The following is a 17,622-nucleotide window of genomic DNA, read 5'->3' as shown; positions in this document are numbered from 1 at the left end:
GAATCCAGGTTCTGTTTACAGCATCATGATGGTTGCATCCGTGTTTGGCGACATCGCGGTGAATGCACATTGGAAGCGTGTATTCGTCATCGCCATACTGGCGTATCAGCGGGCGTGATGGTATGGATTGCCGTTGGTTACACGTCTCGGTCACCTCTTGTTCGCATTGACGACACTTTGAACAGTGGATCCGATCCCTGCGAAATCCTACATTTCAGCAGGATAATGCACGACCGCATGTTGCAGCTACTGTACGGGCCTTTCTGGATACAGAAAATGTTCGACTGCTGCCCTGGCCAGCACATTCTCCAGATATTCCACCACCTGAAAACGTCTGGTCAATGGTGGGCGAGCAACTGGCTCGTCACAATACGCCAGTCACTACTCTTGATGAACTGTGGTAACGTGTTGAAGCTGCATGGGCAGCTGTACCTGTACACGCCATCCAAGCTCTGTTTGACTCAATGTCCAGGCGTATCAAGGCCGTTATTACGGCCAGAGGTGGTTGTTCTGGGTACTGATTTCTCAGGATCTATGCACCCAAATTGCGTGAAAATTTAATCAGATGTCAGTTCTAGCGTAATGTATTTGTGCAATGAATACCCGTTTATCATCTGCATTTCTTCTTGGTGTAGCAATTTTAATGGCCAGTAGTATAAACAAGGGTAGATTATCAATAGTTTCATAGCTGCATCTTTCACCCCTTTCTGCGCCAAAGTTACACTCATTAAACAATTTTTCCTTCTAGTTTACTACTTGTGAATACGAGGGGCGTTCAATAAGTAAAGCAACATTTTTTTCCGGCCAATTTCTGCTACAAAGCCGGCCGTAGTGACCGAGCGGTTCTAGGCGCTACAGTCTGGAACCGCGCGACCGCTACGGTCGCAGGTTCGAATCCTGCCTCGGGCAGGGGACTGATGTTCTAGGGGACTGATGACCTCAGACGTTAAGACCCATAGCGCTCAGAGCCATTTGAACCATCTACAACAAAAATGCGGAATCTGTTGTGGGGCATCGTGGAATATTCCCACTGCAGCCGCTACAGTTTCATGACGTTCCGAAGGGTGGCGGCTCTGTATGTACACTACTGGCCACTACAATTGCTACACCAAGAAGAAATGCAGATGATAAACGGGTATTCATTGGACAAATATATGATACTAGAACTGACATGTGATTAAATTTCCACGCAATTTGGGTGCATAGATCCTGAGAAATCAGTACCCAGAACAACCACCTCTGGCCGTAATAACGGCCATGATACGCCTGGGCATTGAGTCAAGCAGAGCTGGGATTGCGTGTACAGGTACAGCTGCCCATGCAACTTCAACACGTTACCACAGTTCATCAAGAGTAGTGACTGGCGTATTGTGACGAGCCAGTTGCTCGCCCACCATTGACCAGACGTTTTCAGGTGGTGGAATATCTGGAGAATGTGCTGGCCAGGGCAGCATTCGAACATTTTCTGTATCCAGAAAGGCCCGTACAGTAGCTGCAACATGCGGTCGTGCATTATCCTGCTGAAATGTAGGGTTTCGCAGGGATCGGATGAAGGGCAGAGCCACAGGTCGTAACACATCTGAAACGTAACGTCCACTGTTCAAAGTGTCGTCAATGCGAACAAGAGGTGACCGAGACGTGTAACCAATGGCACCCCATACCATCATGCCGGGTGATACGCCAGTATGGCGATGACGAATACATGCTTCCAATGTGCGTTCACCGCGATGTCGCCAAACGCGGATGCGACCATCATGATGCTGTAAACAGAACCTGGATTCATCCGAAAAAATAACGTTTTGCCATTCGTGCACCCAGGTTCGTCGTTGAGTACACCATCGCAAGCACTCCTGTTGTGATGCAACGTCAAGGGCGTTCCGTATTACCCTCCTGAACCCGCCAATTCCATATTCTGCTAACAGTCATTCGATCTCGACCAACGCGTGTAGCCATGTCGCGATACGATAAACCGCAATTGCGATAGGCTACAATCCGACGTTTATCAAAGTCGGAAACGTGATGGTACGCATTTCTCCTCCTTACACGAGGTACCACAACAACGTTTCACCAGGCAACGCCGGTCAACTGCTGTTTGTGTATGAGAAATCGGTTGGAAACGTTCCTAATGTCAGCACGTTGTAGGTGTCGCCACCGGCGCCAACCTTGTGTGAATGCTCTGTAAAGCTAATCATTTGCATATCACAGCATCTTCTTCCAGTCGATTAAATTTCGCGTCTGTAGCACGTTATCTTCGTGGTGTAGCAATTTTAATGGCCAGTAGTGTAGCTTTCAAAATGGTCTTTTTAACAGAGGTGCGTTCCTGGCAGAGAGCTGTCACTGAGTTTCTTTTGGTGTAAAACCAGAGCATCTCAGCTATTCATAGGCGCTAATAGAATGGCTACAGAGAACTGGCAGTCAACAAAAGCAGTGAGTTGATGGGCGAGGAGTCTATCATCATCGTAACAAGATCGCACAAACGTGTTTGATCTTTTCATGCCGGCCGGCCGCAAGCAGCTGTGACTCCTGCAATGTTGGAAAGTGCGGACACTCTCGTTCGAGGTGATCGATGGATCGAAATCAAGCACCTTGCTGCACAACCGGACATCTACGTTGGTAGTGCTGACACACTTGTCCAACAGTTGGGTTACTCAAAGGTTGAAACTTCTTAATACATTTTTACTTGGACTGGAAACCTGAGAAGGTGAAACTTCTTAATTTAATTCTGAAGCTGCTGAGTGAAACTGATTACTGCAACTGAACCATCAAAAACTGCTGAGTGAAATTAAACGTACTGTCTCTTTGCTTGTCTTTATCATTTCATTTCATTGACCTACAGAATTTTCCCTGACAAATACAACTCAAAGTTATTCTATTCAGTTATGACCCACAATATACAAGGATAACGCAATCTGACTATTACTTAACACAAAAGAATGGCCCTGAATTTGAAGGAATCCTAACAATAACCCATACGTTTCATAAGTCACTTACCTCACAGAAAATATTCATTCCACGAACTACAGCGATACAGCAAACACCAATACAGCCATCTAAATAAAAGACTGTAACTACTGTAAGCTCTAACTACTAATAGGCATGCGGTTAGGAAAGAAAGATTTTGTTGCAGAGCAAACAATGTAGTCAGCAAATTTTACGTTAATAATATGAGATCCAGTTATATATATATATATATATATATATATATATATATATATATATATATATATATATATATATATATAAACACACACACAATATTCAAGCTTTCGCAACAAACTTTCGCCTCATCAGGAAAGAGGGGAAGGAGAGGGAAAGACGAAAGGATGTGGGTTTTAAGGGAGAGGGTAAGGAGTCATTCCAATCCCGGGAGCGGAAAGAATATATATATATATATATATATATATATATATATATATATATATATATATATATATATATATATATATATATATACTGGGTGATCAAAAAGTCGTATAAATTTGAAAACTTAATAAACCACGGAATAATGTAGATAGAGAGGTAAAAATTGGCACACATGCTTGGAATGTCATGGGGTTTTATTAGAACCACCCCATATTGCTGGACGCGCGAAAGATCTCTTGCGCGCTTCGTTTGGTGATGATCATGTGCTCAACCGCCACTTTCGTCATGCTTGGCCTCCGAGGTCCCCAGACCTCAATCCGTGTGATTATTGGCTTTGGGGTTACCTGAAGTCGCAAGTGTATCGTGATCGACCGACATCTCTAGGGATGCTGAAAGATAACATCCGACCCAATGCCTCACCATAACTCCGGACATGCTTTACAGTGCTGCTCACAACATTATTCCTCGACTACAGCTATTGTTGAGGAATGATAGTGGACATATTGAGCATTTCCTGTAAAGAGCATCATCTTTGCATCGTCTTACTTTGTTATGCTAATTATTGCTATTCTGATCAGATGAAACGCCATCTGTGGGACATTTTTTGAACTTTTGTATTTTTTTGGTTCTAATAAAACCCCATGCCATTCCAACAATGTATGTCAATTTGTACCTCTCTATCTACATTATTCTGTGATTTATTCAGTTTTCAAATTTATACTGACTTTTTGATCATCTGGTGTATATATCCAGTTCCAAAAATTACATAATCGTCAACAATATTACAAATCTATGACGGACACACATCCAGATCGTCTGCATCTGCAAACACTTCAGACCTCTAACCTCCATCACTGCTAACTATTAACTTCCAACCTCCATCACTGCTGGCTATTCACTTCCAACAGTGAGTCCGACCAGCTATTGTTGAGGAATGATAGTGGACATATTGAGCATTTCCTGTAAAGAGCATCATCTTTGCATTGTCTTACTTTGTTATGCTAATTATTGCTATTCTGATCAGATGAAACGCCATCTGTGGGACATTTTTTGAACTTTTGTATTTTTTTGGTTCTAATAAAACCCCATGCCATTCCAAGCATGTATGTCAATTTGTACCTCTCTATCTACATTATTCCGTGATTTATTCAGTTTTCAAATTTATACTGACTTTTTGATTAACTATATCCAGTTCCAAAAATTACATAATCGTCAACAATATTACAAATCTATGACGGACACACATCCAGATCGTCTGCATCTGCAAACACTTCAGACCTCTAACCTCAATCAATGCTAACTATTAACTTCCAACCTCCATCACTGCTGGCTATTCACTTCCAACAGTGAGTCCGACCAGCTTACAGAGGGCGCACAGCGCTGTGAGTGATATTAATGCAGAGCGCTGCATAGCGCTGCCAACATACAAGCACATAAACAGTCTACTTATAAGGTGTGTGCCCGCTAGGTTCCTTGCTGCCCAACAGAAGACCGTAAAGAGCAACGAAGGACCATCTGTCTGCATTTGTTTGCGCGTTACGAGGTTTATTGTAACAATTTTTGTCGAACATCGTCACAGGCGATGAAACATGGGTTCACCACTTGAACTGGAAAGAAAACAGCAATCCATCAAGTGGTGCCGCACCATCTCTTGTCTGGAGAAAGAGTTCAGAGCCGCACCCTCAGCTGGTAAACTCATGACGACCCTTTTCTGAGACTCTGAAGGGGTTATTCTGTTCGATGTCCTCTCTCATGGTCCAACGATCAACTTTGATGTGTACTGTGCTACCCTCAAGAAACTGAACAAAGGACTTCAGCGCTTTCGCCGTAACAAAAATACAAGAGAAATTCTTGTTCTCCATGACAATGCAGCACCTCACACAAGTCTGCACACCCGAGAGGAGCTCACAAAACTTCATGGACTGTTCTTCCTCATCCACTGTACAGCCCGGATCTCACACTTTGCGAGTTCCAAATATTTGGAAATGAAGGATGCACTTTGCGGGAAGCAGTACGGGGATGACGTGGAGCTTATTGGTGCAGCAGAACGTTGGCTGTTACGTCCACCAGCAGAGTGGCACCATGCAGGCATACAGGCGCTTTCAGTAAGGTGGCGTCAGGAGACGTAAGCCCGTTGCATTGAACAGAGATATGGTGAGAACTATGGTCCTGTAGCCAAAATGTGGGGAATGATGTGTTCGAATCCTGAATAAAACCAACCTACTTTCAGAAAAAGATATGTTACATTACATATTGAACGCCCTTCACATCTATGCTACTCTTGAAATCAGTCTTATTGTTGATATCAAACTTCGTAAGTGTATAAATGTTCTATGACGTTGTGGTTAATATTGCCAGCAGTTTAGCGAGAAGCTTGCAAGATGTACGTTTGTAAACCCCACACATAGTTCTAATCACTTTCTTTTGGTATATGAATACTTACCAAGTGAGGAGCTAACCCAGAATACAGGGTGATTCAAAAAGAATACCACAACTTTGAAAATGTGTATTTAATGAGAGAAACATAATATAACCTTCTGTTATACATCATTACAAAGAGTATTTAAAAAGGTTTTTTTTCACTCAAAAACAAGTTCAGAGATGAAACTTCCTGGCAGATTAAAACTGTGTGCCCGACCGAGACTCGAACTCGGGACCTTTGCCTTTCGCGGGCAAGTGCTCTACCAACTGAGCTACCGAAGCACGACTCACGCCCGGTACTCACAGCTTTACTTCCGCCAGTACCTCGTCTCGGTCGGGCACACAGTTTTAATCTGCCAGGAAGTTTCATATCAGCGCACACTCCGCTGCAGAGTGAAAATCTCATTCTGAAAAGTTCAGAGATGTTCAATATGGCCCCCTCCAGACACACGAGCAATATCAACCCGATACTCCAACTCGTTCCACACTCTCTGTAGCATATCAGGCGTAAAAGTTTGGATAGCTGCTGTTATTTCTCGTTTCAAATCATCAATGGTGGCTGGGAGAGGTGGCCAAAACACCATATCCTTAACATACCCCCATAAGAAAAAATCGCAGGGGGTAAGATCAGGGCTTCTTGGAGGCCAGTGATGAAGTGCTCTGTCACGGGCTGCCTGGCGGCCGATCCATCGCCTTGGGTAGTTGACGTTCAGGTTTCATAACTAACCTTTTTCGTAGGACTCTCCATACAGTTGATTGTGGAATTTGCAGCTCTCTGCTAGCTCTGCGAGTCGATTTTCCTGGGCTGCGAACAAATGCTTGCTGGATGCGTGCTACATTTTCATCACTCGTTCTCGGCCGTCCAGAACTTTTCCCTTTGCACAAACACCCATTCTCTGTAAACTGTTTATACCAACGTTTAATACACCACCTATCAGGAGGTTTAACACCATACTTCGTTCGAAATGCACGCTGAACAACTGTCGTCGATTCACTTCTGCCGTACTCAATAACACAAAAAGCATTCTGTTGAGCGGTCGCCATCTTAGCATCAACTGACGCTGACGCCTAGTCAACAGCGCCTCAAGCGAACAAATGTACAACTAAATGAAACTTTATAGCTCCCTTAATTCGCCGACAGATAGTGCTTAGCTCTGCCTTTTGTCGTTGCAGAGTTTTAAATTCATAAAGTTGTGGTATTCTTTTTGAATCACCTTGTATAATCCCGTAACACATTAGTGAATGAAAACGTGCACAATGTGTTAAATTACCGACTTATATACCCCCAATGTTGTTAATTATTCTTTTGACAAAATTAAACTAAATCTTTATGTTTTCAACAATATGCACACCTGAGAACGTGGAATTTTTTATCTTGTTCATTTTATCTTTTTAGTTTACCAGTTTAATAGGAGCTGGGATGTTTTAGACTGTACAAAACCGGAAAAGCTGTATTCATAGTTTAAAGTTCGTCTGTTTGTGCAGAACCAGTCATTAACTTGTTTGCTCGGCTTCACAACACTTGAATCATTTGCAAACAGGACTAATTCTGCCTCCTGATTCCAACAAAATAGCAGATCATAAACATAAGGCAAGAACAGTAATGGGCCGATGATCCAGCCTTGTATGACTCCCATTGTAATTTCTTTTGCACGCAGATGACGTGGCGTCCACCTTTGTGTTAATCAAACAATGCGGAGTAACTTCTTGCATTCTGTTGCTTAAATAAGAATAAAACTCAGCTACATTTTTCACAAAAAACTTACTTCCTCTAGTACAATATTATTAATAGTCTAATTCGTTAGGTAAGTCACAAAAGCTCATAAACGATGAAATTTATCATTTAAATATTTTATTACCAACGCGTAAAACGTATAAACAACTGATTCAGTAATAGTGGCTCTTTTGAAACCGTAATTAGCTAAGTATCCCATTACTACATAAGTGGGTGGCAACAAATGTTTAGAAAATTATGTTCTGACATTGGGTGGTAGTTACTGACATCTTTTGAGTCACGGTTCCTTTTTTTTTTAAGTTGATCAGTGGGCATCATCCATAGAGCCAACAATAGAAGGATTTTTTTAAAATTCAAGTGTGTAACAACCCGAAATCATTAAAAACGACAATTATGAGTTAAATCCATTTAACATGTACCTAAATCACCGATGTAAGAAAATTAAAATACATTCATCATGAAAGGAGGGTTAATGACACACCTAGTACTTATTCATTTACTGTATTTTAATGTAAAAAAATAAAATATTAAAAGAAATAAAATGTAAAAAATTTCCTATATTCTTATTTGTTCTCCCGCTACACAACCGTGTAGGAGTTTCTACCCTTTTATGTCTTCTGTTGCTAAAAGAGTTTGAGTGTTCGTTGGGAAATCGTTACCAGAGGACATCAGACTTGCATTCGTTTCGTGGTTTATTGATATTTTCTGTCACAGCTCAGGAAAAATTTGTTAAAATCTATCTCACTGTCGCATTCACAAGATAGATCGACCAAACAATGAAATAATTTAATTTTTGTGAAAAAACGCCCTGAATTACATACGTGACTAATTATGTGACATATTATGGAGCCACAACCTTTTACTGCGTAGTTGGAGATCCTGTCCACGAACAGGTCATCAGTGTTCTTAGTGTAACTCAATGTGCCACAGGGTAGCACATTATTATCTCTGTTGTTTACCTCTTCACACCGAAAGTGAAGTGACTAATTTTGTAGATGATTCCGCCAGCATAAACTGTGACAGAAATTTACAGGATACCATAACAAAAAGCAAAATGATACTTGAATCTATCACTAGGTGACTTGAAACCGATGGGCTAACTCTCAGTAACGAGGAAAGTAAAACAGTACTGCTCATGAACAACATCAAAGGAATAATGGAGGAATCCTCAAAAATACAAGAGCTGGGTATAAATGTAACCCAGAACACAGAATTCTTAGAGCTTACCATAGATACCTGTTTACTGTGGAAAGACCACATTGCTACCACAACTACAAAACTAAGTTCAGCCATATTTGTTCCCTAAAACATAAAACCGCTAGTAGCACATGATGCTATGTGAATGGTGAGTTTTTCATACTTTAGTAGGAATATGACAGCCCGAACGTAAATGTGGGATCAGTCGAATGATGCAATTAAAATCTGCAGACTGCAAAAGTAACAAGCACAATAACGACTAATGCAAAAAGGACAGACGGATGTAGGCCACTATTCAAACAACTTAAAAATCTAACGTTCTACAATACGTATATATATATATATATATATATATATATATATATATATATATATATATATATATATAATAGTGATATTTGCAAGGTAACAAAGAAACAACTTCAATAAGAATGATGTTCATATCCATCCTACTTCAAAGTTCCTCAGAAATTTAATGCTTAATGTGGTGTGACTAGGGCCTGCCGTCGGGAAGACCGTTCGCCGGGTCTTCGCAAGTCTTTCGATTTGACGCCACTTCGGCGACTTCCGCGTCGATGGGGATTAAATGGTGATTAGAACAACACAACAACTACTCCCTGAGCGGAGAAAATCTCCGACCCAGCCGGGTTAGGATTGACATTCTGTCTCGCTGACCACTCAGCTACCGGGGCGAATAGTTCCTCAGTTTAACACAGCTAAACTTGGAAGAAACACTGCTTATATGTCAGTAAAACGGTACAAGTGTTTACAACTTCATTATTTCAAATATCAGCTAGAAATAGAAATTTAAACAAACCATAAAGCTAATACCTGTAAAAAAAATACCTTCCTATTCAGTTGGTGAGTTCATACCAAACCCAAAAATAAATAAAAATAAAAAATAAAAAATAAAATAAAATAAAATAAAAAATGGAAACAGGCATACCATGTGATAGAATTGGAATACACTGACGCCAAAAATCGTAGCAAAACATAATTATTGTAGATTATGAAATTTCGGGAATATATTTGTCTGGGTAACATAATTAACTGATTAATAATGCAAGATCACAGTTTAATGTAAGTCTGAGATAAGGCATTGCAAATGTGAAACGCAGGTACATTAACAATCAGTGTAGCCACCAGAAGGTGGGATCTAAGCACGCAAACTTGCATTCACTGTGTTGTACAGGTGCCGGGCCGCGTGGGATTAGCCGAGCGGTCTCAGGCGCTGCAGTCATGGACTGCGCGGCTGGTCCCACGGAGGTTCGAGTCCTCCCTCGGGCATGGGTGTGTGTGTTTGTCCTTAGGATAATTTAGGTTAAGTAGAGTGTAAGCTTAGGGACTTAGCAGTTAAGTTCCGTAAGACTTCACACACATTTGAACATTTGAACAGGTGCCGGATCTCAGTTTTTGGGATGGAATTCCATGCCTATAGCAATTCATCGGCCAGTACAGGGACGGTTAATGCTGTGTGTGGACTACGCTGGAGTTGTTGTCCGATGGTGTCCCATAAGTGCTCGATTGGACATACCTGTTGACACATGCTGATTGAGCAGGCCAAGGCAACATGCGACACTCTGTAGAGAATGTTGAGTTGCAACAGCGGTATGTGGGCGAGCGTTATCCTTTTGGAAAACACCCCATGGAAAGCTGTTTATTAATGGTAGTGCAACACATCGAATCACCAGACTGACGCACAACTTTGCAGTCAGGGTACGTGGAATAACCGTGATTGTGCTCCTGCTGTCATACGAAATCTCACCCCAGACGACAAGTCCATGTCTAGGTCTAGTGTTTCTAGCACGTAGACAGGTTGCTTGCAGGCCCTCGACTGCCTTCCATGTAACCGACATACGGCCATCACTGGCATCGAGGCAGAAACAGCTTTCATCAGAAAATAAAACAGACCTCTACCCAACCCTCCAAACCACTGAAGTCCCAAATGTGGGTGGTCTGGAGCAGTGGAATGCGTGCTACAGGGCATCTGGCTCAGAGCTGTCCTTAAAGTAACCGCTTTGCATCAGTTCTTTGTGCCACTGTGGTACCAGCTGCTGCTAGATTTATCGAGTGAGGTGGCGCAGTGGTTAATACGAGGTGTGGCTAGAAAAAAACCGGACTAGTACTGGTGAAACAATAAAACGAATGCAATAAGGCTGAAAGTCGCGTGGCCTGTCACGTGACTCTCTCCGCCTACTGCTCTTCATCTGCCTCCTGCACTCAGTCTGCCCGTGGCGTCTGTTTTAAGTAGTTGACGTTTTGTCTGTGCGTCGGAAAATGTTGAGTGTACAGAAAGAACAGCGTGTTAACATCAAATTTTGTTTCAAACTAGGAAAATCTGCAAGTGAAACGTTTGTAATGTTACAACAAGAGTACGGCGATGATTGTTTATCGCGAACACAAGTGTTTGAGTGGTTTAAACGATTTAAAGATGGTCGCGAAGACACCAGTGATGACACTCGCACTGGCAGACCATTGTCAGCAAAAACTGATGCAAACATTGAAAAAATCGGTAAACTTGTTCGACACTTTCCTTGTCAACTCCTGCTAACTCAGACACTGCTCTGATTGTTAAACGGCGATCTTGTCGAACAAGTTTACCGATTTTTTCAATGTTTGCATCAGTTTTTGCTGACAATGGTCTGCCAGTGCGAGTGTCATCACTGGTGTCTTCGCGGCCATCTTTAAATCGTTTAAACCACTCAAACACTTGTGTTCACGATAAACAATCATCGCCGTGCACTTGTTGTAACATTACAAACGTTTCACTTGCAGACTTTCCTAGTTTGAAACAAAATTTGATGTTAACACGCTGTTCTTTCTGTACACTCAACATTTTCCGACGCACAGACAAAACGTCAACTACTTAAAACAGACGCCACGGGCAGACTGAGTGCAGGAGGCTGTGGCTCTGAGCACTATGGGACTTAACAGCTATGGTCATCAGTCCCCTAGAACTTAGAACTACTTAAACCTAACTAACCTAAGGACATCACACAACAGCCAGCCATCACGAGGCAGAGAAAATCCCTGACCCCGCCGGGAATCGAACCCGGGAACCCGGGCGAGTGCAGGAGGCAGATGAAACTCGAGCAGTAGGCGGAGCGAGAGTCACGTGACAGGCCACGCGACTTTCAGCCTTATTGCATTCGTTTTATTGTTTCACCAGTACTAGTCCGGTTTTTTTCTAGCCACACCTCGTACACTGGACTCGCCTTAGGGGGCACGACGGATCGAACCCGCAAACTTGCGACCGTACATTCTCGTGACCACTGCCGCCAGCAACCATGTGCAGTGGCTACATTCCTAGCAAGTCTTTCTGCAACATCGCAGAAGGAACATCTAGCTTCTCGTAGCCTCGTTCAAACTCAGTGAAGCACTGATGATAGCATCTCGTCGCCTTAAAGGCATTATTGAGTAACTTCACCTCAGCACGCCCAATCTCAAAGGTAACTAACGCTCATGGCCGCTACAGCGTGTATTTAAAGCAAACCAGATCTGCATCGTCGTATTGGCGCTACTAGCCTCACTCTTATGCGTCCTGCGCCCAAACTGAACAGTCATCATCTTTCAGATGTAGGAACATGCCTACCAACTTTCTTTTATGTTGCATAATTCCTTCTTGATGTTGCGATTTTTTTCCGTCAGTGTATGTATAGGGAGATGGACTGTAAATTCAAGAGGTGTACTTTTGTGTAATGTAATAGAATTAAAATGTGTATTGGTAGAACGTACAGTAGATACAAAAGTGTAATTAAGTATGGTGTTTTGCATTTAAAAACGATATACCCATAATAGTTACAGGGTGTCAATTATTGAATGATATGAAAGAAAAACGTAAATCAGTTACAAATTATGGCGTGCACACTCTGTATTCAACATGTAAACGTCACTGCACATATTCAGATTTAGGTTATGACATGTTCGATATGCCTGCCATCATCAGATCTGCAGCAAAAATGGGAAAAATATAAATACACTCGCAAACTGTATACAGCTTAAGAACAATACATAGAGCATATTGAAAAGTAGTACTGACAAAATTTACATTTGTGCGCTTTAAATGTGAAGAGGCATACCTGTCTCATAAAATCAAAGTCCTAATGCACTGCAGCCATAGTGGCATAGTCAAATATTAAATGCGGAATCAGCACCAGCATCGTCAAATACATATAAATCACATCACATGCACGAGTCATGTTGTCAGTAAAACTACTGTTTAAAACAAGCTGCCTTACAGTAGCCACAAGATGTTTGTGTAGTAAGTTGACCAGATGTCGCTAATGTCACCATAGACGTAAATTTTAGAAAACTTATTACATATACGGGTCACTGTGTTTTTTCGCGACGATGTCGCAGCTTGTGATGCCTGCCATCACTGGCGGTGATGTGGCTCAGTCCAATAGCGAAATTCTGCATGACCCGCTGAAGTGTCGGAACATCGATGCTGCCGATGACCTTCTCAATGGCTGTTTTCAGCTCAGCAGTGGTTTTGGGGTTATTGCTATACACCTCGTCTTTAATGTAGCCGCACAAAAAGGAGTCACATGCATTGGGATCCGGAGAATATGGCGGCCAATCGAAGCCCATGCCAGTGGCCTCGGGGTACCCCAGAGGCAGGATGCGGTCCCAGAAGTGCTCCTCCAGGACATCAAACACTCTCCTGCTTCGATGGGCTTGAGCTCCGTCTTGCATGAACCACATATTGTCGAAATCAGGGTCACTTTGGATAATGGGGATGAAATCATATTCCAAAACCTTCACGCTCCGTTCGGTAGTTACTTTGCCATCAAGGAATATCGCACAGATCATTCCGCGACAGGACATTGCACACCGCACAGTCACCTGTTGAGGGCGAAGAGACTTCTAGATCGCGAAACGCCAGTTTTTCTTATTGGCGAACCCATCCAAATGGAAGTGGGCTTCGTCACTAAACTAAACCATACTGCACATACTAATTCTCATCATGCCACACGGCCAAACTGTGCCGCTTGAACGTCCTAAGGCAAGCCGTTCTGAAGTTACGACTATTTTACACCGTGTAGTTCAATGGTTGTCACCCTGTAGTTAGTGTATGTGTTATTTTGTAAAACTGATAATGCAGATATGTACTTGGATGTGATGTCAAAGCTGCTAAATAAATAAATGTATCGTTTCAGCTGTGTCGACCCCACATCTAGCCCAGGACAGGAGACTACTGCGACCACAACCTCCGCCACGAGCACAGTCTCCACCACCACCCCCAGCACACCCATCCCAGGAACTTTCTGCTCGCCGCCGCTGGCCAGGCTCCCCGACCCGGACGACTGCACGCGCTACTACGAGTGCAGCGAGCACTGGACCTGGGTACACGGCGCCTGCACGTGGGGCACCTACTACAACCCCGTGCACCAGGAGTGCGAGCTCGGCTTCTGCTGAACGCGTCGCCAGCCTGCTGCACTTCACTAAATTCAACTGTATCGCTACAGGCCCTCTCTACTTCTTCACAGTTAACAGCATCTTGTCACGAATAAATATGTTGTAAAACTTGTTTACATTTTTTGTATTATACACGACACACCTTTTCCAAAATGATGTTCTTACTCTTATTAAAATAGAGGAAAGGTGCCTATTATACGATAGTTCCCTAATATGAGACACCCCAACTGTGCTCATGTTAGGGGTTGTACTCTGGTGGGGAGTTTCTTAAACACGTCTGTTGCATGGCAGACGACGACACAGCGAGCAGGACGCCATAGTTGAGCCGGACACAGTACGTAGAGGGTGATACAAAATTTCTTGTGTTTGGAGTTTTTGCGACATCAGTGTTGAGACAATATTTCAGCTTAAAGGTGAGTGGATATTACTGCATTCTTTTATTGTTGTTATTTGTAACGGTATTACCTATAATTATTGACAATTAGGTTCATTTTCCAACGAACGTTGTTAGCAAGTGTGTGATTCTTTGTGTAAGATGGCGAAATTCCTAATATGCGGTAGTATGGGGATCCAAATACGCGACAGTGTCGCATATTACGATATCTATCGCATATTGGGGGAACTCGTTCTCTCATGAATTTTTATATGTAATTTACGCAATACTATCATGAGATAACAATATTTCATCATATATTGTATTAAAATTTTGGCAACTGCGTTTATTTTAATTCGATTAAATTGTCATAAACAGGGGTTACTTTGACTAGTCTTATGATCAGAAATTGCCATCCAAGTGGCTGGATACAAACTCACATTTTTACTCAGTGGTTTGATCGTTTTGTGAGTCATGTAAAGCCATCTTCAAATGACTATCTCATTTTGGTTCTTGATGGGCATTATTCCCACACAAAGAATCTCGATGTGTTAGATAAAGCACGTGAAAATAATGTTCATATTGTATGTTTGCCACCTCACTCAACGTATAAAATGCAGCCAGTTGACGTCGGATTTATAGGGCCTTTGAAAACCTACTATGCCCAAGAGATAGAAACGTTGTTGGCAAGTAACCCAGGTCGTGTTATCACCCCATTATTAATAGCCAAGTTATTTGGGGCAGCTTACAACCGAGCAGCAAAAATGGAAGCATCTGTTAAAATTCAAATGGCTCTGAGCACTATGGGACTTAACATCTATGGTCATTAGTCCCCTAGAACTTAGAACTACTTAAACCTAAGTAACCTAAGGACATCACACAACACCCAGTCATCACGAGGCAGAGAAAATCCCTGACCCCGCCGGGAATCGAACCCGGGAACCCGTGCGTGGGAAGCTAGAACGCTACCGCACGACCACGAGCTGCGGACGGAAGCATCTGTGAATGCCTTCAGAAAAACAGGTCTCATCCCATGTAACAGAAATATCTTTAGGGAACATGAATTTTCAATTCATCGCCATGCTAACGCTCTTCAAGAAAGAGATGACAAAAACGAAAATGAAACTACTGATGGTGATGGTCAAGCTGTCAGCCTGGCAGACATCAGACCTCTCCCACACATCGGAAAACCACCTGGAGTTAGTCAAATAGGTCAAACATCGCGTTCGTGCTCTGCTGCGTTACTGACTTCAACTCCTTATGTGAAGCAATTGCAAGAATCTAAACAGAAGAAATCAGAGGCTTAAGCTAAGAAAGCAGCGAGAAAGTTATTTGGGGAGAAGAGTGCAAAATCTTCCAATCGTAGACCTAAAGCAGAAGAATCGTCTAGTGACTCGGCATCCGATGTCCATCTTGATGACAGTGGGGATTCAGACAGCAGTGGTGACGATGACGCAGAGTGTCTGTTCTGTACTGGGCGCTTTTCTGAAGGCAAACACGGGGAGAAATGCGCACAGTGCACGAAATGTTATCGCTGGGCTCATGTAGATTGCGGTGTCACAGAAGACAATTTTGTTTGCCCCGGATGTCGTAAATATAAACCTAAGTAGTGTGAAATGAGTGAAGGATAACAGAAATGAATGAACATGTAAAAATTGTGTATTCATATGTCATTATTATCTAATAAAATAATAAAAGCAAAATATTATTACTGTCCCATATTAGGAAACCTTGATCTCATTTCTATGAAATGCCTTGTTTGTGAATATTTAATAACTACTCTGAAAGATTGTTTATTATTGCAAATACGATAATTGTATGATAAAATTAAATAGTGTAAGATCTTATTACCATCATAAAAAACAATTGCACTTACTTTTAGGTCTTTCAAATGGGTTTACAAAAGTGTGTCTCATATTAGGCACCTTTCCTCTACTAGCTGTGAAACCCGAGAATCTACTTATTCCAATCTTCTGTTAGTCCATCTCCTTCCACCTCCTCCTCTCTCTCTGTCCATTTCTTCTAACTGCTTTTCTCTGTCCATCTCCTCCTGCCCCCTCTCTGTATTCACCTTCTTCCTCCCCCTCCCACTACCCATCCCCTCTATCCACCTGTCCTTCCTCCTCTCTCTATCCTCTCCCCTCCCCCCCTCCAGTTCCTGTCCATCAACTTCACTCCTCCTCCTCTCTGTCCATCTCCCTCCACCGCCACGCTTCCTGTCCATCTCCTCCACCCCACTTTTTATCCATCTCCTCCTGCCCCTCCCTCTGACCTCCTTCTCCTCCTCTCTCTCTCTCTCTCTCTCTCTCTCTCTCTCTCTCTCTCTCTCTGTCTGCTCCTCCTCCTGCTGTCCACCTCCTCTACTTTCGTCATCTCCTCCCTCTTTCTTTGTCAATCTCCTATTCCTCCTCTCTCTGTTCGTCTCCTTCTTCCCCTCTCCCTGTACATCTCCACCCCTTTCCTTTTTGTTTCTATCTCCCACTATTCTCTCTCTGTATATTGCCTGCTCTTCCCTTTCTCTGTCCATTTCGTCCTTCGTCTCTGTTCGTCCTGCCCCCATATATCACTGCCTGTCTCTTCCTCCCCCTGTCTCTGTCCATCTCCTTTCCCCCTTCTCTCTAGCCGGCCGAAGTGGCCGTGCGGTTAAAGGCGCTGCAGTCTGGAACCGCAAGACCGCTACGGTCGCAGGTTCGAATCCTGCCTCGGGCATGGATGTTTGTGATGTCCTTAGGTTAGCTAGGTTTAACTAGTTCTAAGTTCTAGGGGACTAATAACCTCAGCAGTTGAGTCCCATAGTGCTCAGAGCCTTCTCTCTCCATGTTATCACACTCACTCCAACAGGAGGCTGATGGTGTTTGCCCCTACAGTATTGCTTTCCACAATGTAACCAACATGTGTACCAATTTTGATTTAAGCGATTCCAGGGGTTTAGGACGAGCATTTTTCCCGTGCCTTCGCTCACATAAGCACATGCAAATATATTTCACAGGTATTTAACATATTTCACGAGTATTGGTTCACATATTTTCTCTGTATGTCGCCCTGCAGTTTCATTTTCTTGCAGTTTAATGTTTACGACGTTGTGTCTCCTGAACTATGTACGGAACAATGAAAT

General features: G+C 42.8%; 1 protein-coding gene across 1 annotated transcript in view; it reads left to right on the top strand.

The window, feature by feature from the left end:
- The window catches only part of LOC126195289 (uncharacterized), a 151,909-nt gene extending 137,663 nt beyond the window's left edge, over positions 1-14,246 (top strand). Inside the window, exon 5 of the mRNA XM_049933837.1 lies at positions 13,876-14,246. Coding sequence (XP_049789794.1) covers positions 13,876-14,134 — 259 coding nt within the window. The 3' untranslated portion in view covers positions 14,135-14,246. The remainder of the gene's footprint in view (positions 1-13,875) is intronic.
- The last annotated feature ends 3,376 nt before the right edge of the window (positions 14,247-17,622 follow it).

The sequence above is a fragment of the Schistocerca nitens genome, chromosome 7, assembly GCF_023898315.1.
Source record: "Schistocerca nitens isolate TAMUIC-IGC-003100 chromosome 7, iqSchNite1.1, whole genome shotgun sequence".
Taxonomy (NCBI): domain Eukaryota; kingdom Metazoa; phylum Arthropoda; class Insecta; order Orthoptera; family Acrididae; genus Schistocerca; species Schistocerca nitens.
This window is presented reverse-complemented; position numbering and strand designations above follow the sequence as displayed.